Source organism: Euprymna scolopes, chromosome 12 (genome assembly GCF_053919585.1).
Source record: "Euprymna scolopes isolate OS-2025 chromosome 12, ASM5391958v1, whole genome shotgun sequence".
Lineage (NCBI taxonomy): Eukaryota > Metazoa > Mollusca > Cephalopoda > Sepiida > Sepiolidae > Euprymna > Euprymna scolopes.
In genome coordinates, this window is record NC_136493.1 from 81,296,241 (window position 1) to 81,322,287 (window position 26,047).

General features: G+C 33.3%; 1 protein-coding gene across 1 annotated transcript in view; it reads left to right on the top strand.

The window, feature by feature from the left end:
• Positions 1-26,047, top strand: part of LOC145291376 (uncharacterized) — a 115,127-nt gene that overhangs the window by 56,982 nt on the left and 32,098 nt on the right. The window contains exons 10-12 of the mRNA XM_080137164.1: positions 5,146-5,245; positions 13,219-13,277; positions 14,372-14,436. Of these exons, the coding sequence (XP_079993290.1) occupies positions 5,146-5,245; positions 13,219-13,277; positions 14,372-14,436 (224 nt within the window). The remainder of the gene's footprint in view (positions 1-5,145; positions 5,246-13,218; positions 13,278-14,371; positions 14,437-26,047) is intronic.

Sequence of the window (26,047 nt, forward strand, 5' to 3'; positions counted from 1 at the left end):
GGCCAAAAACATTAATTCTTTGACTATCAACTGCGTTGTTTTTTACAAGGAGGGGTCACTTTTTGCATCAACATTTTTGCAAAGTCATCATATGCCTTGCAATGGCAAAGCTTATTTTGAATGCCCTCGACGTTGTAATCGTTGTGGGCGCGGTGACTAAAGCATTTTGTTTTTTCACCTCCTTTTCCTTTTAGCATTACAGGTTCGAGCCTGGCTAGTGTGGCTAATTTTTTTTTTATGCTCACACAAGTACTCCCTGCTATTTTCATTTTTGTTTTAGGGGGTTGGTTATATTTCTTTTTGTTTCTTTGTGCTCGCTCAATTGAAACATTTTTTAAGGCTGGATTGCTTAATACCTTTACAATAAAACCTCTCTACTCATGGGCAACTCCAAGTACCCGCCCTAGTCTATTATATAAAGGAGACCTGTCTGTGTTTGTGTATGTGTGTATGTATGTCTGCTAAAAACTTTTGCCAGCCGCATTTGACCGGGTCGAAACCAGTACCGTCTGAAAGAGCAATACTATTGGATGTATAATATGTGAAAATTAGAAAAAAAGATTAATTCTTTGTCAGTCAACTGGACCACTTTTGCAAGGGGGTTATTTTTTGCATCACTATTTTTTGCAAGTCACGCATGCGTAAATAACTAAAATTATGCTTAGAAACCTTAGTTTGTAATGTCATGATGTCTAAGCACTGGTGGCAGTGTGGGCAAATGCGTTTTCCCTTCTTTTCCTCTTTTGTGTTTCATGTTCGAGCCTGGCTGCCATGGCTCATTTTTTTTTGTTGTTGCATGTACACTCCCTGTTATTTTGACCGAAAGAAAAGTTGTTTTGATTCATTTATGTATTTATTTTGGTGGAGTGGGGGGGGGGGAAGGAGTTTCAGTGCAAGGGCAACAAAAAGTGCTCAATATCTGGAGAATAGCTTCTTCTATTTGTATCCCTTCTGCCGAAATATCTGGTGGGGTGGTTGTCGCATACTTCTTACATTTTTGGGCGATTACTTTTCGTGTTTTTATCCGTTCTTTTATTTTTTAAATTGTTGTGGGGGTATCGATGAACGTGCTCAATATCCTTAGTATAGCAGGTGTGTCCAAACCGAACTTCATGTTGACCTGAGCAACGCCGGGTATCCATGCTAGTAATTCCTAAAAAAAGTAAACAATTACAACTAGTAGCTCCCTACAATACTATATGCATATGCACTTTTGTTTCATTTTATTTCAATCAAAGTTCTAATAAAAGGGGACTCTTCTTGGCTAACACTTGATCGCTATATGAGATAGTACGTAGATATTCGGATATTCTAAAGAAGTTCTCTTTTACCTCTCAAATGCTTACTTTGTAAAGAAGTGAAGAACATTAATTTTACTTTCATTAATTGACCATTTGAATGTGTTATAGTATATCTTTTTTATGGTCTCTTGGTTTTATTTTCACATCATTTCAGTCAATGAAACCTCCAACTTTCTTCAGGTGTATCTTGTTGAACTCATTGAATCTTTCTGTTAAACTTTGGAATCTGCGAATATAGATTTAATCCACAGGAATAGCATACTGTAGATTCATCAGCCATGATTTGGTAGATTCGCAATTTTGTGTGTGCCACCCGCAATGAGGATTGAACCTTCAACCTCCAGGAGAGTGTAACTTACAACTGAATTTTACCAAGTATTCTATCCACTACAGGTGCTTGCAAGCAATTTTAATACGAATTTTAAGAGCCTTAAACCTATTTCATTTTTAGATGCACAATCTTACTACTTATCATTATATATTACTATTTATTACTATATATTATAACTCTCTCTCTATTTTTTTTACTATTCATTACAACATATGATTACTATATATATATATATATATATATATATATATATATATATATATATTGTGTATATTTAGGCAGTATTTTCTCATTTAGACAAATATTATTGAATAGCACGGAATTATTCTGTTTTACAATTTTCCTTCTTATCTTCTCCAATCTCCGAATAGTCCTTTTTGTGTTTTTCTCAAAATTGTATATGTTGGATCCATAATCGTGAGCACTTTCGACAGAAGTACTTCTATCATCCTCAGGCATATTGTAGAAATAAATGTAGGGATTGTTTTTTTAATTTACTTATATATATATATTTTTTTCCTAGTCACGTGGTAATTTGTTACAAGTTAAGTGGGCGAATTTTTTTTTTTGTGCATATATTAAACAGATTTATATATACAAACACATATATACATTATTAAACATTTATCCCAAACATTTCAAAATGTTCCGGCTGCACTCATAATTAATATTATTTATTTGAGGCTTCTTTGTTTTAATGTACAATGCTTCGAGTATTCTTAGCCTATTTGCATTTCTCTTACTCTGCAATACTCTTGTATTTTCTACCATAATTCTTCGAAATTCCGAATGTTGGCAGCCATGTCCCTTCAAATGTTGTGATATGGAGCTAGAGTCAGAGAGGTGGAGAGTCAATCTTCGCGACAATGTGTTAGTTGTTAAACCAACATAGCTATTAATATTGGAGATACACTCTCCTATTGGGCAGCTAAATTTGTAAACTACATTGGTCCTTTCCAACAGGTCATTTGTTTGCGAAATGTTGTTTTTCATTACAAGGCTTGTTGTCTGTATTTTTTTATAATATATAATAAATTTTATTTTTTTAATTATTTTTGGGAGCCACATATCTACGGATTATATTTTTAAGAATACTGTCATCGATTTTTGAGTTTTTGTGTAACTGGTTACGGTAATATATATTAACATGTTGATAATTTTCTTGAATATTACTAATCTGATTCAAATTACTAATGGCTAATTTTATTTCTTATCTACAAGAGAGTTAGGGAATTGATTATTTACTAACACTTATTTTATATTTTTTAATTCATTAAAGAATATTTTTTTGCTAGAGGAAATCACCTTTGCGCGGTGTATAAGATTCCTTATTATATTCGTTTTATAGCAGAATGGACATTCACTTTTAAAATTTTAAATACAGGAATTAATGGATGTAGGTTTTTTAAAAACGGAGGTGATAAATTTATCGCTACGAGATTTTATGATTAGTACTTAATTCATATGTAAAGTTAAGAACTGAATTATTCTGAAAGACACCCTTTAAATATTCTATTTCCTCTGTATTATTGACAAGAATTAGTATATCGTCTACATATCGAACGTAAATAGAAGGTTTCTCTATTAAATTAAATACCTTGTTTTCTAGATCAGCCATATAAAAATTACTAAAACCCATTGCCACGCCATCCATCTGTGTGTATATATTTCCCAGATGATCAAAGAATGGGACTTTGGTTGTACACATTACTAATAATTTTTTAAAGATTACTGAACTCATTTTAAGTGGAGGAAGGGTCGGATTGTTATATATGTTCTTTATGATAATTTCAATGGTTTCGTTCACTAGTATATTTGTAAACAGATTTTCAACATCTGCAGAGGCGGTGATTTTATTATCGATTTTAGTTACTTGTAGAATCTGCATTAGTTCTTCCATAGATTTTACACAGTATTTACAAGGTAAATACTGTGTGATGAGTTCGTTGATTTTTTTAGTTAAGTTATATATTGGTGTTATCACCTGTGAAATTATGGGATGAAGTGGGAAATTAGTTTTATGTGTTTTTATGTTGCCATATAAATATCCAGGTTTATAATCTCCAATTATTAGGGGGAGTTTTAAATTATCTATTACAGCATTATTCGCGGTGATAAGTTTGTTAACTTGAATTTTAAGATCATTAACAGAGCTTTTTTTGACTTTCTTAAATTTTCTGGGATCATCCAAAATTGATTGGAGTTTACAAAAATATTCAGTTTTATTAAGTAATACATACATATTGGTTTTATCCCCTTTTCTAATAATTAAATTTGGGTGTTTTTTTAGTTCATTGGCAGCCTTTTTTAAATTATCAGTTAAAATAGTTTTAGATTTTTTAAATCTATTTTTCATAGCCTCAGCCCTAAGCATATCCTTAATACCTGAATGTGTAGTAATTTTCTGTTCGTTTTCTAGGTTAACAAGATTTTCATATAGGAGTTCTATTTCGGCCTTTTTATTTTGGTGGTTGTAAGTGCTAAATAAATGAAAATTAGGTCCGAGTGCTAGAAATTCTTTTTGATGCTCTGTTAGTTCTTGGTTAGAAATATAACATATACAATTTCGAGAAAAACACAAAAGGACTATTCGGAGATTGGAGAAGATAAAAAGAAAATTGTAAAACAGAATAATTCCATGCTATTCAATAATATTTGTCTATATATATATATATATATATATATATATATATATATATATATATATATATATATATATATATACCAAAACAGATACTATTTTCACAACTGGAGGATGGGGTACGAGGCATAGGCAGACCTAAGCTTAGGTTTCGTGACACCGTCAAACGAAATATAAAGGACAGGTTGATCCCTACTAGAAGCTGGCAGACCCTCAGTTGCGACCGTGACAAGTGGGCAATGATGGTTCACAGGAAGTCGTCTTTGGACACGAAGGACAGCACATGATGATGATGATGATATATATATATATATATATATATATATATATATATATATATATATATATATATAGGTTCCCATACTGTGTTAAATTCTATACTAAATCTGCTTAGTAGATGATCTTTGCCCAGCATATGCGCTGCTTCTTTGAGTCTTACTCTCCACTGTTCTTCTGTCTACACTTGAAGAAGACAGGAAATTTCATCAACCGAAACATTATAAAGATAACACTTAAGATAAAAACAGTAGCCCGAAGAATCCAAATAATACGAATAATCAACCCTCATCTCAAAAATCCAGAAACACAATACTTGTTAATGAGTTACAGGATCGACTTTCCTACCTGCATACCACTCTGTACATGTACAGTATAATATACTATTCTGTCAGTTGAAATTCTTTGATTAATATGCAAATAAAACTAACTAATGACATGGTTATTGTCTATAGAAACTTTGTAATAGTAAAATCATCTGATGAATTTTGTAATCACAAAATCTGTTTAACTTGGTTTATTATAAATTGTTTTCTTTAACCAAGTTAAGCAGTTTTTTCTAATTATATATCTAATATTTTTTACTTTTATTTTAGGTGATTGTGACATTCTTTGTAACTTCAGGAGTTCGAACAAATGCTGAGAATAATTTTATTTATATTCAAGATTCTTTACTCATGACCATAGTGACCTTAGGTAAGAAAATTATTGAATATTCTGATCAACTATATACAGATATTGGTTTTTTTTTGTCCTTTTAGAGTCTTTGACTGCATATTATCATTACTCCGGAATTGGTAAGGAAAAAATGTTTTAAAAATAACAAAAATCAAAAACAAGAAATTAAGAGTTTGTGATGAATATCATTTTATTTTTATTTTGGTCTTAAAACACATTATGATTAGTTAAGTCATCAATAGTTTTTTAAGGATATCACACTGCATTCTACTACTGCTACTACTAAAACCCAAAGAATTTGGATATTGTAAAGCAAAGATAATCTTTTCTGGTTATCGCTGTGTCCAACGATATTATTTTTCAATAACTCTTTTTTGGTCTTTGTTTTTAGTTTTTACATTTTTATTATTATTTATTATTATTAATATTGTTACTTTGGTTAACTTCATTAACCTAGCATTGGAAAATAAAAGCAACTAGCCTTTCTTTTCTTATGTTAAAACTGAACTGAATCATTACCAGACCTTCCTTATTCAATCATTTTTTTTTGTCTTTATTATTTTTTTCCTTTATTCTGTCTGGTGCTACTGGCCTCCTGACTTGAGTGCACCGTACATCAAAGTTTTTGTCTTTTTATATCTTTGCAAAACCTGATCATGTCCTGCAAAGCCAAAGAAGAAAATCAACAGTCTCCCTCCCCACCTCTCCCTCTCCCTTCCCCTCTTACTTTTTCCCTTCTCCACTCCCTTACTAACTATATGACTTAAAACGAATCAAAAATAATATTGTGACCCACTCCCCTTGCAAAGCTCAATCATGCTCTGCAGGACCGGAAATGAAAGTGACGGAATTTAATATAGGACAACCAAACCAACCACTAAGAATTAATGGAAAAAAATGTAAAGAATTTGAAGCATGAAAAACTTTCCACAAAATTACTACGCCCTGTCGATAGGTCATAGGAATAAGCCGACTGCCTATCTGCAAAGGGTAAAAGTCCCTCAATGAGGCTACTTGTTGGCCATAAGTAGTGGCTTGTATTGCCTTGGGATTGGATCTTGGTGGTTGAGCAGACCATGACCTAGGTGCAAAAAGTTGTGGCCTTGCAACACACCACTTTGTAGAAATCACCCAAAAATCAGACCAAACAGACTACTGTTATATTTTTTTTTTTTTTTTTTTTTTTTTTTTTATTACATTTTCACCCCAAACAAGGCAAATTGCCACTTTGGTGTAGGGGGCTACTATCAGGGGCAACAACTACTGGGGTACTATGTAGGGATTTGGGCAGCAAGGTGTCGGTTCACGTTACACTTGAACTTCTGCACGTCAGTACTGTTGGGGAAGCAGGGACCTGGAATGGAATTCCAGAGTCTTGCGGTTCTGGGGAAGAAACTATTGGAGTAAAAAGCTCTTTTACATCTAGGGACCTCTACAGTGTGGGGGTGGGATCTAGTAGCCTGTCGGGTTTGTCGAGGGTGCTCGCGTCGTGGGGGCACAAGTAATTGCAGTTCATCAGAGCATTCACCACTAAAATACTTGTAGAACAGGCAGAGGGATGCAACATTTCGTCGATGGGACAGAGGTTGAAGCTTAGATGCCAGTTCAGGGCCTATCAGATTTGCGACTCTCTTTTGAACCTTGTCAAGGAGCGAGAGACTAGTAGCAGATGCACCAGCCCAGATGTGGCAGCAATACTCCATACATGGGCGAATGGTGGCCTTATAGAGGTACAGGATACTTTCGGGTGTTAGTAGTTTTCTAGCACGGTAGAGAGAGCCTACCTTTCTTGCAGCGGCCCTGGCAATGCCTTCAATGTAATTGTTCCAACTCATGTTTCCTGTGAACGTTAGGCCAAGGAGTTTGAAAGATGGACTCTCAGATAAAGAGTCGTTGGCCATTGCTATTGGTGGTAGAGAGGGTTTCTTGTAATTATTGAATGAAACTAGTTTAGTCTTGGCAGCATTGAACGCGACCAACCACTTTTGTCCCCATTCCACTACAGATTGGAGGTCTTCCTCTAGTATTTCTGCCATTTCTTTAGAAATGTGTTCATTCGTCTTCCTGTCGTGTCTGCCATAGAGTGTAGTGTCATCAGCATATATACCCATCTCAGAGGCAATGTTGTCGGGGAAGTCATTTATGAATATCAGGAACAATAGAGGTCCAAGGATAGAACCCTGGGGCACTCCCGCATTTATATCATATTGTTTAGATGTGCGACCGTCGAGGACTACCTGGATTTTTCTCTTATCTAAGAAGGATTTAATTATGTTAAGTATTCTACCAGTGATACCGTAAGATCTAATCTTCCTGAGGAGACCCTCATGCCATACCCTGTCAAAAGCCTTAGATATATCTAGAGCTACCGCTCTGCCTTCCCCCGCTTTGTCCAGTGATTGGTATATACGTTCAGAGATCACGGTGAGGATGTCTGCTGTGGAGCGGGCTTGTCTAAATCCATATTGTTTGTCAGTCAGTAGTTTAGCATCTGTAAGATGATGGACTAGAGCATGGTTAATTATGGTCTCAAATATTTTGGCAAAAAGTGGGAGGAGGCTAATGGGGCGATAATTTGATGGGTCTGTCCTTTCGCCAGAATTCTTGAATACTGGTACAACAGAAGCAGTTTTCCAACAGCCCGGAAAGCAAGCTTCATTAAGACATTTGTTGTAGAGTTTGGAGAGAACTGGAGCTACTTCGGCTGAGCACTTTTTTAATAGCACAGCTGGGATAAGATCGGGTCCACATGCTTTTGAGGTTTTTTATGATAGCATGCACCTGAGCAGGGGTGGTTTTCAGATCGTCTAGTGTGGCGTCTGTCCGCATAGGAAAGTCAGGTAGGGGGTGGTTGGAAGGGTCCAGTGTGGAGTTTGAGGCAAACCGACTGGCAAGCATATATTAACCTTCTGGAAGATGCCTAAGTAGCCTTACTAATAGTCAATTGTAAGATCGACTATTATTATTTAAAATTAGATGTTCATTATTATGAAAGAACATTATTATGATTATCGGTATAAAAGTTAGATTGTGTTACAAGGACAAATAATGTTTACAAATTTTGGAATGTGGTGGAGATCTTAGAAACAATAAACAAATGAATAGGAATGTCAAATACATAAACAAAATAGGTTTTCAAACTTATATACAAACAATAAATTTGGCCAGAGAAAATGTGACTGAGAAGTCACCTGTTAGTTTTTTGTGTAGTCGAATGATGTAAGTACAAAAGATTAGTTTTACTACGGCATGTTAATATATACAGCATGTTAATATATACGGCATGTTAGTATATACAGCATGTTAATATATACAGCATGTTTAATATATACGGCATGTTAGTTAGTTGAAAGAGGGGAGTTGAAGAGGAGATGTCAAATAGTCCAGATGGAACTTAAAGTCAGGAGAAGAGTTAGTCTTGCTTAAGATGCTAGAAAACGGCATATTCCAAGATAGCCAAAATGTGAACAGAATGTTGTAATCTCTAAAAATGTTCAGCTGATGCAGAGAATAAATGTTGTTATATATAAATATGACTATTGTGTCATATCGTCTTTGAACAACCAAGTATGTGTTTATTTGTCATTTAAAATGTGCTGTTTTACATGTACTGTCTACAACTGTTGAACATGCCATCATCACCCAACATTTTAAATGTACAGACGGTCATGTACAAGCATTCGTTTGTACAAGTATTTGTCTCTTCCCCTCTGTAAACATATTGTCAATAGATCCATGTCATCATTTTGTGTCAGCACCACAACACAAGTTATACGTCTATAAGATTTGGTCTGCCACTGACAACCTAACATCTGCATAATTTGGTACAACCATTATATACATACAGAATATATACATGCATACACAACAGACCCATTATGTACCTACAACTCGTTATGTAACACTACCAAGATCCCCTCAACAAACTAATATGTGAATTCAAAGATCTAATCGAAATCCTTAAACAGACCCAAAAATAAGCTAACATGAATCAAATAACATCTACTACTACCTCCAGAAATGATTAAAACCAGAAACAAATCCTTAAAAGCAAACTTAGAACCAAAACTAACTAATCAAAAACCACAAATAAACCCAAAAATTCTCCCTCCAACAGCTTTAGCATGTTGTAGACAGAAGACTCTGAAGAACAAAATACCCACAATAAAAGGAGTCCTTCAATCCTTCACAAAAGTTCTTACACAAAAACAGACAAAAACAACAAACACGAAAAGCAAAGATCTGCAAAAATATTCAAACAAACAAGGAAAACAAACATGGGAAAAATACTCTGAAGAAAATCAATTCTACAAAGACCAAACCATGATCTCACTCAACCTCAAGTAACAGAGATAAATCAAGCATAAAAACTGACAAATTAACTCAACCCAAAGAACCAGAAGCCATAGAAACAGAAACCAAATCCACTAGTGAATACAACCTCTTCCCCAAAAAAAGGCTTATAAAAGAATAACAACAAAATATAGCAGAGGAATGCATAGGTAAAAGATAAACAAAAAGATTAAGAAACAAACCATGGTTCAATAAGAACAGCCAAAAAAGCAATAGCTTTCTTGCAAAAGTTCAATACCATGCCAACTATTCAAAATCTAATAGAATTTAAAAGAATTAGAGCAAAATCACACAGAATAATAAAAGAAGTCGAAAATGAATGCTGGGAAAACTGTGTAAATAAGCTCCACTCAAACACAAAACTCAAACACATTTGGGAAATGATAAGAAAATTTTTAGGAAAGCATCAACCTTCTTAGAAACAAGACAAAACAAAACCACCACCAAAACGGAAATAGCCAATCTACTAGCCAAAACCTACGTGGAAAACTCCAAGGCAAACAATGATCAACAATTCCAGAAAATCAAAACAAAAGAGAAAAAAGCAAAAAAACAAAACTAAACTTTTTATCTAAAAACATGGAACATTACAACAAACTGTTCACTATGAAATAACTCAATGAATCAGAAGAAATGTCTCACAACACATTAGAGGAACCTGATGAAATTCGATACAAATTTATTAAGCAACTCCCACAGGAGTCCCTGGAATACTTACTATATGCCTACAACAATATTTGGACAACTGGAAAACTACTCAAACTTGTACTGATCCTAAAGCTGTAGGACAACAGCATTCCACAAAATTATAGACCAATAGAATTAACTAGTTGCTTATACGAAACACTACAATGTATGATAAATAACAGACTATTGTGGCACTTGAAAAAAAAGCAACAGTATAATCAAATATCAGTATGGTTTTTGGAAATGAGCGCTAATGATCACTTAATCAGGTTAGAAACCTTCATCAGAAAAACCAATAATAAAAAAGAACAACTTGTTGCCGTCTTCTTTGACACAACATGAAAACATGGAATATTAAGAGATCTACAGAAGCATATATTAAGAGGTAAACTACCAATATTTATCCAAAAGAGGTAGACTACCAATGTTTATCCAAAAGAGGTAGACTACCAATATTTATCCAAAACTTCCTATCAGAAAAAAATCATCAAAGTAAAAATAGGATCAAACTTATCAGAACCAGAAAACCAAATTAAAGGAATCTGGACCAGTCACTTTCTTCAATATTAAAATTAATGACATCATACATTGCCTTGATCCTGAGGTGAATGGCTCACTATATGTTGATGACTTTATGATCTGTTATCAATCAAAATACATGAACACCATAGAGAGGCAACTACAACAAGCTATCAATAAAATCCTCCAATGGAGTACAGCAAATAGCTTCACAATATCAAAAACAAAAACGAAATTCATTCACATCTGCCAACAATCCAAGTTACACTTAAACCCAGCCTTAAAATTTCATAATAATGAAATACCAGTAGTAGTAGAATTCAAATTTCTTGGAATAATGTTTGATAAGAAACTAACTTTTATACCACACATCAAGAAACTCTGGACAAAATGCAATCAGGCTCTACAACTACTACATGTGATGGCTCACATAAAATGAGAGACAGACCCTACTAAAACTCTACAAAGCAATAATATTCTCTAAACTGGATTACAACTCTATGATCTATGGATCAGCCAGAAAATCATATCTACAAACACTAGATACAATACACCATCAGGGACTTAGACTCGCACTTGACTCTTTCTCCACCTCTTCAATAGAAAGCCTATATGTAAAGATAAGTAAACAACCATTAAAACTAAGATGAAAAAAGCTAACCATGCAATACTTCACTAAATCAAAATCTTGTAACTCGAATCCAGTTTATAACTGCTGTATACTAAACCCATCATATCAAACATTATTCAACGAAAATATAAACAAAATAAAGACTTTTGGCCTCCGAATGGATCAAACCATTATAAGAAATTAATTCTCACATCCCAATTTCCTCCTGACAAAAGCAAAAGAATCCACAAATACAAAAGCCATACCTTTCAAACTCCAAATTTATTCACAAGTAACAGTAATGAAAGCTTGTTTGGTTCTGGCATTGTCCTTTTGCAAAACGGTGGCCCGATTTGCCTCCATATGCCTGGAGCCTTTAGTATGTATTCCTATTGTCGGAATGTTAGTTCGTTATTCCTCGGAAGGATCGATGAATAAACTCGGCAGGAATGTTGGCGCCTATAATTAGGCACAATGTGAGTGACATAGGACTCAAGAAGAATAGAGATAAGATCCAATATTTGGAAAATAGACATGAAGAACAGTTCTTGAATGTCACCCTTAATTTGGATAAATTCATCAGGATAAGTTGTCTCTGCTTGTAGAGTTATAGTCTCTTGTTCACCAACTGTTTGATGTTCATGAAAGAATTGCCTTAGCTCCCTCCAGTGGGAGCTGCTAGATTTGAGTCTCTCTCCATGCTGAGTTCTGTGTAGACTGAAAAAGGAAAAGCATGATACAAAAAGCACGCCAAGTGAATCACCTGACACATTCAAATTTAAACCAGTGATGGCCGTCCACTAATGCGTGGGCAGCTGCAACAAAAAGAAAGATGCCAACTGTATATGGAATTTCTCACACCATTAAAGAAACAAATATCCCATTATACAAAATTCATAAAACCAAATTAATAAATATTCCTCTATTAGACCTTAATAAACTCCCCCAAATGAAAACCCACCTCACCATATACCTGGAACAACTATCAGCTATATCAGAAAAATACTTAAACCACCAAAGTATCTATATTGATGGCTCTAAGAATACAAAGAGCACTGGTAGTGTTGCAGTAACTGGAAAAACTATATAAAAAAAAAAAAGATTACCAAATAGAGCAACTATTTTTAGTGCTGTAGCAATTGCCATAGATATGGCACTTGATAGTGTAGCAGAAGACCATAACCAAAATTTTGTCATCTATTCCGACTCATTGTCTGTCTTAATGGTCCTAAAGGAAAAAAGAGAGAAAGCTCTCTAATAACAAACTTAATAATTAAAACAAACAAACTAGAAGGAAGAAAGCAAATTATATTTTGCTGGATACTAAATCCATGTCCAAGTAACCTACATTTAAAATTTCAAGTGTTTAGACCCAAAATTGGTGGAGGAGTTTGGTAGAGTTTTCAAATGTCAAATTGTTAAACTTTGACCCCTTGACAGCCAAATTTCTGGCTGAAAACCAATTAAAAAGATTTTCCCAAATCTCAATACTCCTTACATCAAATCGTGAGTCTCTGACCGAAAATTGACAGAGTTATTTGGTAGGGAAATGTACACAGACACACACACAGATAGAGATTTTCACTTTTATAGATATATAGATTACATTCTTAGACAGAGACAAAGATATGATACATATAGAATTATCACTAATAAAATAACTTTATTCTTTAATTTTAAAAATATGAATAAGATTTGACTTATTTTTTTAATGTTTTTTATGTTCTAATTTTCTCAAATATTGGAAGAAACTTTTACATAATAAAGTATTCAATTATTGTTTGTATTCACAAAAAATTAAATTTTCCTTCTTTTATTGCAGGTGGAAGTTTTTTAGTTATGCCTTATTTGTTTGCAAAAATTGAAAATGATGTCTCACAGGTATTTTCTTTTTTTTTTTGCTTGATGAAATCAACCATGTCTTTTGTTTTTAGTTTAAGAGTTAGGAGTGGAGGGAATAAGTTTGGAGAATTTCCAATATTCGTAAGCAGCAGTGTTACTACTGTCAGCCAAATGAAGCATGTGTTACCATTGTGATGATGTATGAAAGTTAAACCTGGGCAGTAAGACTTGAGGAGGTGTGTTGCATGGAGAGAATGATATGAGAATGATATGATGTATGTGTAACGTGAATCTTATTAAAATAATGTATGAGAGATAAGTCAAATGGTTAAACTATAGACACAAAATATTCCCCAATAAATGTTTCCTTGCATGAAAAGACAAGCATCTAATTTAAACCATCAATATAATAATATTCACTAAAATACTATGAAAATAAATGCTTTTGATATTTGCTATCTTCTATTTCTGTAATCATTAAAAGAAATGATAATTTTGAAATGTTTTGAAATATTTTTTAGAAACATTTGATGAGTTTTATATATATATGTGTGTGTGCGTGTGTGTAGCTTAGATTAACATAATCAACTTAATGAAATACACTGTACTAATCATAATGCTTAATGTGTGATTTTTTTTCTAACATAATTTCCTAAATTTCTAATTTACATGAATATTGTTGTATCTATTATTTCTATTTTATTTAATTCATTTAAATTGAGTATGGATATATAATTTGAAAATGGTATCAGTCCTCATTCTATTAAAGAATAAAATTTGCATATCTATTGGAAGGAAGGATATTCCCAGTATTGCTATCTGCTTCCTTTCATGTCTGCATATCTATTGGAAGGAAGGGGGATTCCTATTTCTTTTTATTTCTCTGATTACAGATTATAAATCAACACACAATAACAGGCAAGTTTCAAATCAGGCTGCTATTAACAGCATTCAAATGAAGTTTCATTAGTTTAGATCTATTCACAACAACAACAACAACAACACTAATGAATGCAATCTCACATACTTCCAATTTTACATGTTTATTTTATCATGAAAGTCAACAAATCATTTACAACTAAAATTCATGATGAAATCAGTTTTTTACTTTTTGCTTTTCTATTTATTTTCAGATTCTGAAATATCGACTTGCAGTTTTAATGGGGCTTATCACTTGCGCTGTTCTCAATCTTGTATGGTAAGTAATCAAAGAAATATTATTTATGATAATGGTTCAATAATGATGTTTTCAATCAGAATTTTCTGATATTAAATGTGCCTTTGTGATTAAAATACCTAGTTTTAAAATATATCTTGGTAACTTCGATGTAATATGTTTGTTATAAAAATGCAGGCAAGTTGTGTTTAAAGGATATCAAAGAATTACAGAGATTTCAAAGTATTATTGGAAATTATTAGGATGGTCCAAGGCATCCAGATAGACCATCTGTGTAAATTATGCCTGAACAAGAAACTAGAAATTTAAAATTAAAAATAAAAACAAGCAAAATATTACGAAGTCACAGATACTAACTATTGACACAAAAAACTTTACTTTAGGATGACTAATAATAAAATTAATAATAACTATATAAACAAAAAGCTAAACTAAAATACAAACTACATAACTAAAAAATATATGACAAAATGATGACAGGCTACAATACAATTGACTAGATACATTATATCAGTTCCCATACGTCATAAGTAAGGTCATCATTTGACCCATTAAAAAGTGAGGAACACCAAAACGACCCCCTCCCCCAAAAAGGGACTTCATAACCATTAACTGGTAGAAATTATAATAAGCTGGGGGGAAGGTAATAGAACCAATGTATCTGATGGATTAATCAGCTAGAGTAAACATTATTTAGATATAATAGCAATGTTAAAGCATAGATCCATGCAATAAGCCTGAGTGGGAGTGGGGCATGAACGTTTCTGCAGGATTTGCTTACCATAGGTGTATTTATATATATATATATATATATATATATATATATATATATATATATATATATGGTTGTGAGTCAACATGCATAGTGTGAGTGAAAGAAATAAAGAAATTTTCCAAAAATCTTTTAAAAACTGTGAAGCCCCAAATAGTCTAGCATATATTGAAAGCTTGTAAAATCGGTAATAACTTATGATATTACTCTATGAAATTTACTGATCTCTGGAATTGTGATTAGAAAAATTTTCTCAAATATGTATAATAATTTGAATTTGCATAGAATTATTAGACTTATCAATCTTGCATAAACAGAATATCTCCCTAGTTGGCATTATTGGGGTCTTAATGCTCGATAACATTATAGCCTGTAAGATTAGGAATTAAAAAAATACAATGTTAAATAATGACAGAATAAATTATGCTTGAGTAGTTTCTTTTGAACCACGTTGCCTAAAATACTATAAAATGAGTGTATCATCAAAACGTTTTTATGTTGGCTAAAAGTTTTATTGAGGGGTGATTTTATCTTCTGATGCATGAAGAAGTTTAATTGGAGTTATTTCCCCCTTATCTGAAGTTTAATTAGAGTTATTATCTGGTTTATATGAAAAGTAAATTAGTAAATTTTGGTATGAGTTTGAAGTTAAATTATTCTTCTCACTCTCTGATTTTTACAGAGTTCCACTATTATTCTCATATTAAGTCTGAGTTTAAGGACAGGTATTTTTGAAAATCATTGAATTTTAATTTCCTGTAACACACACACACACACACACACACACACACACACACACACACACACACACACACACACACACACACACACACACACACACACACACACACATATATGTCGGGTGTTTTTTAGAGGCAGCTAACTTTAAATTGACAATTATAATTTCATTAATTGCAGATTTGGCAACTGTCGATTGTAAATGCCGAAAATTAAACTTTGGAATAAACCACGTATTTGTAGAATAAAAATATTTTTTCTGTCATTTATTTTGATTTAAAGTTTGCTACCTCTAAAAAAACACCCTATATACATATTTTTTACATCCACTGGGAGAGAAGTACACTTAGTCTCAGTCAGTACACAAGCATTTAAGAGAAGGAAAACTCTAATGTAAAACCTACGGTCTACTGTCTGCTGTCTGCTCTGTCTTGTGGTAATCATTTGCACAGACGCAGGTTAGCAGTGGTTCTAAAAAGTATGAATAGTTCTACATAATGTTTTGTATATCTATATAGCTATAAAGTTAATATTTTTCTTGTTTTGACGTCGATATTAAAAGCCTAGTTTTTTTATTTAAAAATTATTAAAACCAATTTCTTAATATACTCAGTTATGGATATGTGAACAACTTCATAACAGCTAACTAATTTCATTTTACAAACGAGTGTTCATTAATTATTCATTTTTTATGGTTTCTTATTAGATGATTCGTTTCATTTAACTATTATGTTTAATTCTTTTTTGCATAGTTTTTACATCATGTATAAGTGTGTGGAATTTAATGTGAAAATGTTTTAGCACAGACATGTTTTTATATAACGCCTCTACCAAACTCATATCTAAATATTTGACCTACAGACTTGAAACTTGATATGTATGTTATATCGACCTTGGGAATTCTTGCCTGTAAAAATAGTTGCTAAAAAGTGAAAATTGAAAATAAAAACAGTTGACCTCGGTAGGAGTAAATCGACTAACTTCTGAGCATGTGTACATATACGTTTGTTCGCTTGAACTCAGTTAATTTTTAACTTTTTTTATCCATCTAGCGATAGCTACCACAGTAACGACAAAGGCTGATGTTCTAAATAACTATGTCTGGAGCACTGAATATTTTGGGTTTGATTTCAGCTGATGGCACTAAATTCACATTTTTTTTAACCTTTGAAATTATTACCATATATTTTAGGTACAATATAATAATTAATAGAGAATTTGCTCTAAAAGAAGAAATATGAATTCGGCATAGATTAAAATATAATATTTAAGTGTATTTTACAACCAGGCAATGCTAGGCGGCCTAATAATATATATACTAGCAGACCTTGTGTCTCGGCCTATGGTTATTTTAAAAAAAAAGCTAAGTAAAAATATATTAAGTATTCTTTTTAATGAATATATGCTTAAAATTAATATATTTGTGTATACATTTACATCTAAACACCCCAAAATATAATTTTATACTCTTATTTACTGTGCTAATTGTTATTTGAGTCTCAGAATTAATGAAAATGTATTCTTTTGTATTAAGTAATCCATAGGGATTTTCTATGCTTTCCTTAGAATTGGTGACATCATCATTTTTTGCATATTTTCTGAAGCTGCTTAAAGGCATTATTTATTAACAGAAGAAATAAATATTACTTCAGCCTGAATAATGGCAAAATTCTGAGGGCATGTAATACATTTTTTTCCAATTTCATTGAATGAAATAGGAAACGAGGTATCATGTACAAAAATAATTTTCAGAATCCGCTAACCAACGCACGCAATGGAAATATGATATGTAAATGAAGCAGTATTGGAAAATGCTGAAACCAATGTATTTGTATTTTCCTTACCTATACATCAGGAACATTCATTTTTCTATACTACAAAGAGTAGTATCTGTTCTGATGCTAGACTTAGGCTATGAGGCAAAAATCGTTCCATACTAAATCAATAATTTCTTTGTTCCAACTTACAGTTCTCCCCTTTTTGAGCAGCTGGATGTATCCCACATCAAAAACCAACCTTGTGTCAAAATTTGGTCGTATGGTGAAGCAAGTACTATGTTAAAAGCACATTATTATTTAAAAACCCATTCTTAACATAAGACGAGTGGGGGCCTAATTAAAACTTTTGTACTTTCATCCAATAATCTAATGAACACAACCAGTGGTAAAAAATAAATAAACTTGCAAATTGTAAATCCTTTAAGAAAAAATAAAGTCTTAGTATCTTACCCATTTTTCTCCTAAAAATGTTACCAAAGGCAAGATAAGTTACTCTTCTGCTTATTTATTTTGTATTTTCATCTAACAATGTACTGTACACAAGTACTCCTGAAAATCAAAATAACTTGCAAAATCCTTCAAAAGTGTAAATTTTGACAATCGCATGCAGCTCCCCTCCCACAGAGTGAAAATCTAGTATGGTTTAACTGCTTAAAAAGATGTTAAAACAAGGAAGTTAACAAAAGTAATAAATAGTTGTTGATTAGTTTCCTATATCAAATGAATGTTATAGGAGTATATTTCTAAAAGTAACATTATAATTTCGAAAGCTATATAGAAATGAGAGATAATGCAATGGAGTTTCATTCTATATTACTAAACAACTTTATTTGTTATCCTCGTTAGTAGCATGTAGATGCATCCAAGAGAGAAACGGGTTAGTAGGTTGAAGTGTTCTTGTGCGAAGATAGAATTAATATCACGCAGGCTGGTTGAAAAAGAGAACAGTTCAGTTCCATTTACACGTGTTTATAACTAGTAGTCGCCGGAGCAAAGGAAGCCAGTTAAAAGAGAAAGAAAGGGCAAAGTCTTCAGAGTGTTTGCATGTTGTCATGCGTGAGTGTGAGTTGTATGTTCTTTAGCATGACAAAGAATGTTCGTTTGGGTACAGCACATGACAATAAATGTTAGTTTGAAGAGAGCCATAGCTAGCTTGTAGTACATTCTGCGGTTTTCACCCCAGGCTAATGTCCACTGCCCGGCTCAAAGAGGGTTAATGGTTTCAGATTTCACCTTTTATATACTCTGTCACGTGATAGAGAGCTGGCTTGTGATTGGGCAAGCCAGAGAGAAAATGGATTTCAAATCTTGTCGAGAAAAGTAGCTCCTGCCTGTGATGTAGCAGGTGTCTGCTGCTCCAGCTATTATGAAAATGTGGAGAGCTGTCTTAGACAAACAATGTGTCCTTTCATCACCTCTCACGTCCAGAGAAAGAAAAAATTACTATAGAAAAAAATAAATATTACAAAAGGCAACCTTTCTCCTTGCACAGATAATTGGTGTAAGTGGAGTTATTCCAAGAATGTTTTTTTGAGTTATTTATTTATTTATTTTTTTTTTATTACAGTTTCACCCCAAACAAGGCACATTTCCACTTTGGTGTAGGGGGCTACTATCAGGGACATAAGCTACAGGAGTACTATGTGGGGAGTTGGGCAGCAAGATGTCAGTTCACGTTACACTTGAACTTCTGCATGTCAGTACAGTTGGGGAAGCAGGAACTCGGAAGGGAATTCCAAAGTCTAGCTGTTCTGGGGAAGAAACTACTTGAGTAGAAGGCTCTCTTACATCTAGGGATCTCAACTGTGAAGGAGTAGGATTTTTGTGCTTGTCGGGTTTGTTGGGGGTATTTATATCAAGGGGGTACATGCTTGCAGTTCGTCAGAGCATTCACCATTAAAATACTTGTAGAACAGGAAGAAGGATGCTACATTTCGTCGATGAGACAGAGGCTGAAGCTTAGATGACAGTTCAGGACCTATTAGGTTGGCAACTCTCTTTTGAACCCTGTCTAGGAGTGAGAGACTAGTAGCAGATGCACTAGCCCAAATATGACAACAGTACTCCATACATGGGCGAATGGTGGCCTTATAGAGGTACAGGATACTTTCGGGCGTTAGTAACTTTCTAGCATGGTAAAGAGAACCTACCATTTTTGCAGCGGTCCTGACAATGTTCTCAATGTAATTGTTCCAACTCATGTTTTCTGTGAACGTTAGGCCGAGGAGTTTAAAAGATATACTTTCAGATAAAGATTCTTTGGCCATTGCTATTGGTGGTAGAGAAGGTTTCTTGTAGTTATTGAAGGAAACAAGCTTAGTCTTGGCAGCATTGAATGTGACCAGCCATTTTTGTCCCTATTCCACTACAGATTGGAGGTCGTCCTCTAATGTTTCTGCCATTCTTCTAGATATGTGTTCATTTGTTTTCCTGTCATGTCAGTTATAGAGCGTGGTGTCATCAGCATATATACCCATCTCACAGAAAATTTTGTTAGGGAGGTTATTTATGAATATCAGGAATAATAGAGGTCCAAGGATAGACCCCTGGGGCACTGCCACATTTATATCATATTGTTTAGATGTACGACCATTGATGGCAAGCTGGATTTTTCTCTTATCTAAGAAGGATTTAATTATGTTAAGTATTCTTCCAGTGATACCGTATGATCTGATTTTCTTAAGAAGACCTTCATGCCATACCCTGTCAAAAGCCTTAGATATATCTAGAGCTACTACTCTACCCTACCGTGCTTTGTCAAGTGAATGGTATATGCACTCTGAGATTAAAGTTAGGATGTCTGCCATGGAACAGGCTTGCCTAAATCCATATTGTTGGTCGGTCAGAAGTTTAGCATCTGTAAGGTGATGGACTAGAGCTTGGTTAATTATGGACTCAAATATTTTGGCGGAAAGTGGGAGGAGACTAATAGGACAGTAATTTACTGGGTTAGTTCTTTCGCCAGAATTCTTGAAAACTGTTACCACAGAAGCAGTTTTCCAGCAGGCAGAAAAGCAAGCTTCATTAAGGCATTTGTTGTAAAGTTTGGAGAGAACCGGAGCTACTTCGGCGGAGCACTTTTTAATAGCATAGACGGGATGAGATCAGGTCCACATGCTTTTGAAGTGTCAAGATTTTTTTATGATGGCATGCACCTGAGAGGGGGTGATTTCCAGATCGTCTAATGTGGCGTCTGTCCACAAAGGAAAGTCAGGGAGGGGGTGGTAAGCAGTCCTGGGTCGAGAGAGAGCGGTAGGGAAAATAAAAGTAACTAATATTATGTTGCATGTTCCAAAAAGTGTAATATGAATATCCTATTAAAGTAAAAGAAGCAACACGTTCTATTGGAAGCGAATAAATTCGGCGCTGAATGTATACTAAGCTGATATGAAAGTATAGTGAAATCGACTGAAAGGAAGCCAATTTAGTGTGATGATAAGGCAGAATGCAGTAAGGTTTAATGCAAATCGTATGTGCAAGCAGCCATGTTGGATCAAGTTTAGATGTTTGTTAATGTGACAATCTCTTATTCTTAAAGTAGTATATGCAAGTGTAATATGTATAGCGATCTGGTAGGTTTGGGCTAAGCTGTTATTCTGATGAACGATAAAGAATAAAGAAGCATTCAGTAAGTGGATATGTAATCATAATGTATTATGTATAAAAAAGTAATACGATGAAAGGCAAATACTAAACCAACTACATACGCTAAAGTTACCCAAAAAAGAAAGGGAAGCAGTAAATTAGTGTTATGGAGGAGAAAAAATTTGCATCGGAGTGAAAGATTTGGTTACTCTCTTGGTGGGCTTACATATTTGAGAGAGTGCATCTAACAGGATAAAAAAATAATTGCAAAGTTGTGACAAAATGTATGTATTGTGGGTTAACAACATGCTTTATTAGTAATTGGAAGTGGTAGATGTAAAAGTTGTACATAGGAAATGTTTACTTATAATCCTATACTGTTAAAAATGCCAGGGAAAAAATGGTCCTATTTTATTATATTAGAGAAGAGAAGATAGAGGTGTATGCATATATATATATATATATATATATATATATATATATATATATATATATATATGATAAAGATGTTATATATTCTTGCACAATTACTGAGCTCCCACACAATCCTCCCATAACAGATACTAATATTTCGTCTTCAAGTTATCCTTCTTCCCATCCTCCATCTGATACACCACTCGAGCAGCCCCTCCATCTACAATCATACAACTAGCAATAATAATAATAATAATAATAATGTAATAATAATATTTCTCCTAACAGCCATCCTAACACTAACAACACTCATTATCCCCTCCAAAATAGTCCTCATACAAACATTGTCCCACCATTTGTTGAACACTATGAACAAAATTCAAACCATTTAACTAATACAAATCAGCAAATTAATATTAATACCAGACCTCGAGCTTTTAATAAAGTACATACATATATCGGCGCTGCTTCAACATTAATTAAGAAAAGAATATCTAACCACATTTCTTCTTTTAACAACCATAATTCTAATAATAACCAAGGAACTTCTCTAACCACTTTAATTAAAAAACTTAACTTTAATAATACCCCCTTCTCAATCAAATGGATCATCATAAAAAAAGTTAAGTCTTATACTCCAGGCTCTAAGTCATGTCGCCTCTGCACAACCAAAGCTATAACTATAATCACTTCCCCTCAAAGTAACAATATAATAAATTCTAAAAATGAACTGATCTCTTTCTGTAAACATAAGTCCAAATTTAATTATGGCAATTTTGAAATTACATAGTTATTACTTTTACTTTTTAGATAGATATATAATTTTTTCTTTAATTTTATCGTTTTTTTCTACATACTTTATTAATACTTTATAATTTAATAATCCTTTATTTTAATTCTTTATTTCTTCTTTGCTTGGCCGGTTTTTTATCTGCAATTTCTGTTTTAGTCTTTAAATATTCCTATCTATCTAATATATCAATCTACCCACACTTTCATATCTTGTATGTATATTTACTTATATTTTACTATATGCATTTACTTACTTACTTTCTTGCTTTTTCCTGAATTTGCAGATACCGGCCATCCTCTCCCCTTAAATAATTTTTATTTTTTAATTTTTTGTTTTATATTTTATTTTTTATTTTTATTTATTCATTGTTTATTTATTATTTATTTTCTTTTTATTAATTAATTAATTCATTAATTTATTTATTTATTTATTTTCCATTTAGTGTCTTTTAACAACTCTTGCTGACATTTTTCTTAAGTAATAACGTGTACATTTCAGTTGACCTATATTATTTTGCCCTATATATTTTTTTGCGCCTTTAAACATTTCCTGTCTGGGTCATTTTGACATTATTTTTCTATTTTCTATTTAATTCTATCACCATTTAATTTTTTTTCTTCTTCTTCCCTGATCTTTCTTATTTATATTTATGCCTCAGCAGCAGTGTGAAAAGCATATCTTATTTTTCTTTTATTAATATTATTGGAATTTTTCTCCTTTTCCCTTGTACATATTTGTGAATTATTCCATGGATTTCGGCCTTTGGATTATTTTAGACCATCTTCCAATTACGGGATTTCCTGGGATTTTACTTGTGCAAATGGAAATTCAATTAACTTTCTTGAAGTTATATTTTTGGATTTTACCGTCATTGGATTATTTATCTTTCACCAGACTATCCATTCATGTGTAATCACCTTTTTCTTCACCATATTCCCTATGCTTCACTTTTTTGTTATCAAGTAAGATCTTTGACTTACTTGTTGTTTCATCAAATACTTTTGTATGCAAAATCCGATCCCGCATTTTGTTAATTCTTAACCTCTGATGAGAAGGAAAGTATTTCTTCAAAATCCGCGGATTAAGGACTATCCACTTATCAAGAGTTTCCTTTTCAGATTAAATATGTTTTTAAATCTTTTTCAAAGTGTTTTTTAACATGTTTTATTAACTGTTTGCGTGTATATATATATATATATATATATATATATATATATATATATATATATATTTAAAGTGATGGTTGTGTAGTTTCAACGAGAGAAAAAATGTATATTTAAAAGAGTGTAGCCATCAACAATTGTGGGTTTTTTTTAAAGGTTTTCATCATATTTTTATTTTAAAATATTTTTATAACGCGTTTCGAGCTTTAGGTGTGCTCTCTTCAGATATTTTCGTAAAAAGTTTTTCTTTAAAATGGGAGTTTGTAGAATTGCCTCCGCTGATATTAAATATGTTTTTCAGAGTGGTGTTCAGACATTCTGTTGTTGTTGGTGTTCAGACATTCTATCTCCAACTGTAAGTGTTCAGTGTCCGGTCAAAGTTATTTTCAAAGAGTGTTTTTTAGTCCATATGGTGAAGGTTTTTATGGTTTTTTTAGGGTTCTTTTTAAAGACTTTCTTTCCCCATGTATAGCATACACTCACACACAATCACACATGCATACATATACATTCATGTACATGTACACATGCACACGCACGCAGGCACACACACATACACACACGTACATACATAGAAATATATGAAGGAGCATACATATATACATATATACATACCCACCTACACACTCACACACGTACTCGCATACATCCACCGCTAACAATTATTTTTATTTTTTTATTTTATATATATATATATATATATAAATATATATATATATATATATATTTTTTTTTTTTCCCTTCCAAAACACGTATGTATACATGCGCTTAATCATTCAGATATACGTACACGCACCCACACACACACAAGTAAGATGGAGAATAGGTAGAAGACATATATACACACATACACACATATATGTACACACATATATGTATGTGCACATACACTCACAAACATCCACATACTATGTGGGCACATACACATGCGCACACACACACAGACATATGCAGGGGCTCACACATACGCGTATATCCATATCCACACGAACACATTTACCCATTCATACACGTGCATACATATGTATATATATACATATACACACACATACATACGGATGTGTATACACTCATCCACCCATATATATATATGGGCACATGCACTCACAATCACACACACACATACATATTCATACATCCCACCTTATGTATATATTGGTTGAAGTTTCCTTTCCAATCCAAGCACATATGCATACATGGATTCGGTCACCCAAACATAAGTGCACGTACACATACAAACAAGATGTAGCATAGATAACAGATGATATATACATATACACGCACGCATACACAATCATATGTGCACACCCACGCACACACACATATACACACGCACACACGCGCGCACATACCCATACATACGTTTAATTTCTAGTTGTTTGTTTAGTTAAGAGAAATGGTACTGTACTGGGTATGGGCGCGTGCACCCGCGAAAGTTTGCGTGTGCCTTATTGTGCTTTTTTTGTTGTTTCGTGTGTGAGGGTGCACACCTACCCAAGCATGCATGCGTGCAAGTGTATTTTGTGTTTTGCCTATTTATGTGTATAATTATGGAGAGATGTTCAAGGCGGGGTTAAACTTTGCTATGAAATTTTTTTCTTGTGTTAGCAAGTAGAAGTAGTTGTCAGTTTGGAAGATGGGCATTATCTCGAATCTGCCTCCACTGCATGTGTGCATATGTTGTGATACATGTAGGTGTCTATTTTCCGCGATTTTGATGTTAGATCGGTGTAGGGCTACTCTATTACTAAGGTTTTTTGTAGCGCCTATGTAGGATTTATCGCATGCTGGACATTTTATTACATAGATCACGTTTTTTGAGGTGCAATCCAGGTTTTTTTTAATTTTGAATGTTTGTATGGGGTTCGTAAATGTGTATGTGTTTCCCTCTAATATTATGTTGCAGACTCCACATCGTTGTTTGTTGCATTTTGTGACTCCTTTTGTTTCGTCTTGATTGAGTTTGGATGAGGTAAGAATGCGTTTTAGGTTTTTGGGTTGGCGTTTGCTTTTTATTATTTTTGTTGTTTTAAGGAAGTTGTTTAGTTTACTGTTTTGGTTAAGTAGGACGAGGTTTTTCGTTATCTCTGTGAAAAGCTCTGGGTTGTTTGTGTTGTGTGTGGAGACGTATGTTAGGATTTGTTCTTTGTTTTGTTCTTTAGGGGTTCTCAAATCTTCTACTGGTATATTTGTCGCAAGTTGGATCCCTTTGTCTATAAGTTGTGATGGGTATTTTCTTTTTCTTAAATTTATTCGTAGTTCCTTGAGTCGGATTTTTCGAAGGTTATTGTCCGTGATTATGGTGCAGATTCTACGTGCTAGGGTGTAGGGAATTGATTTTATGCAACTTTTAGGGTGGTGACTTTTAAAGTGTAGGTATTGTTGGGTG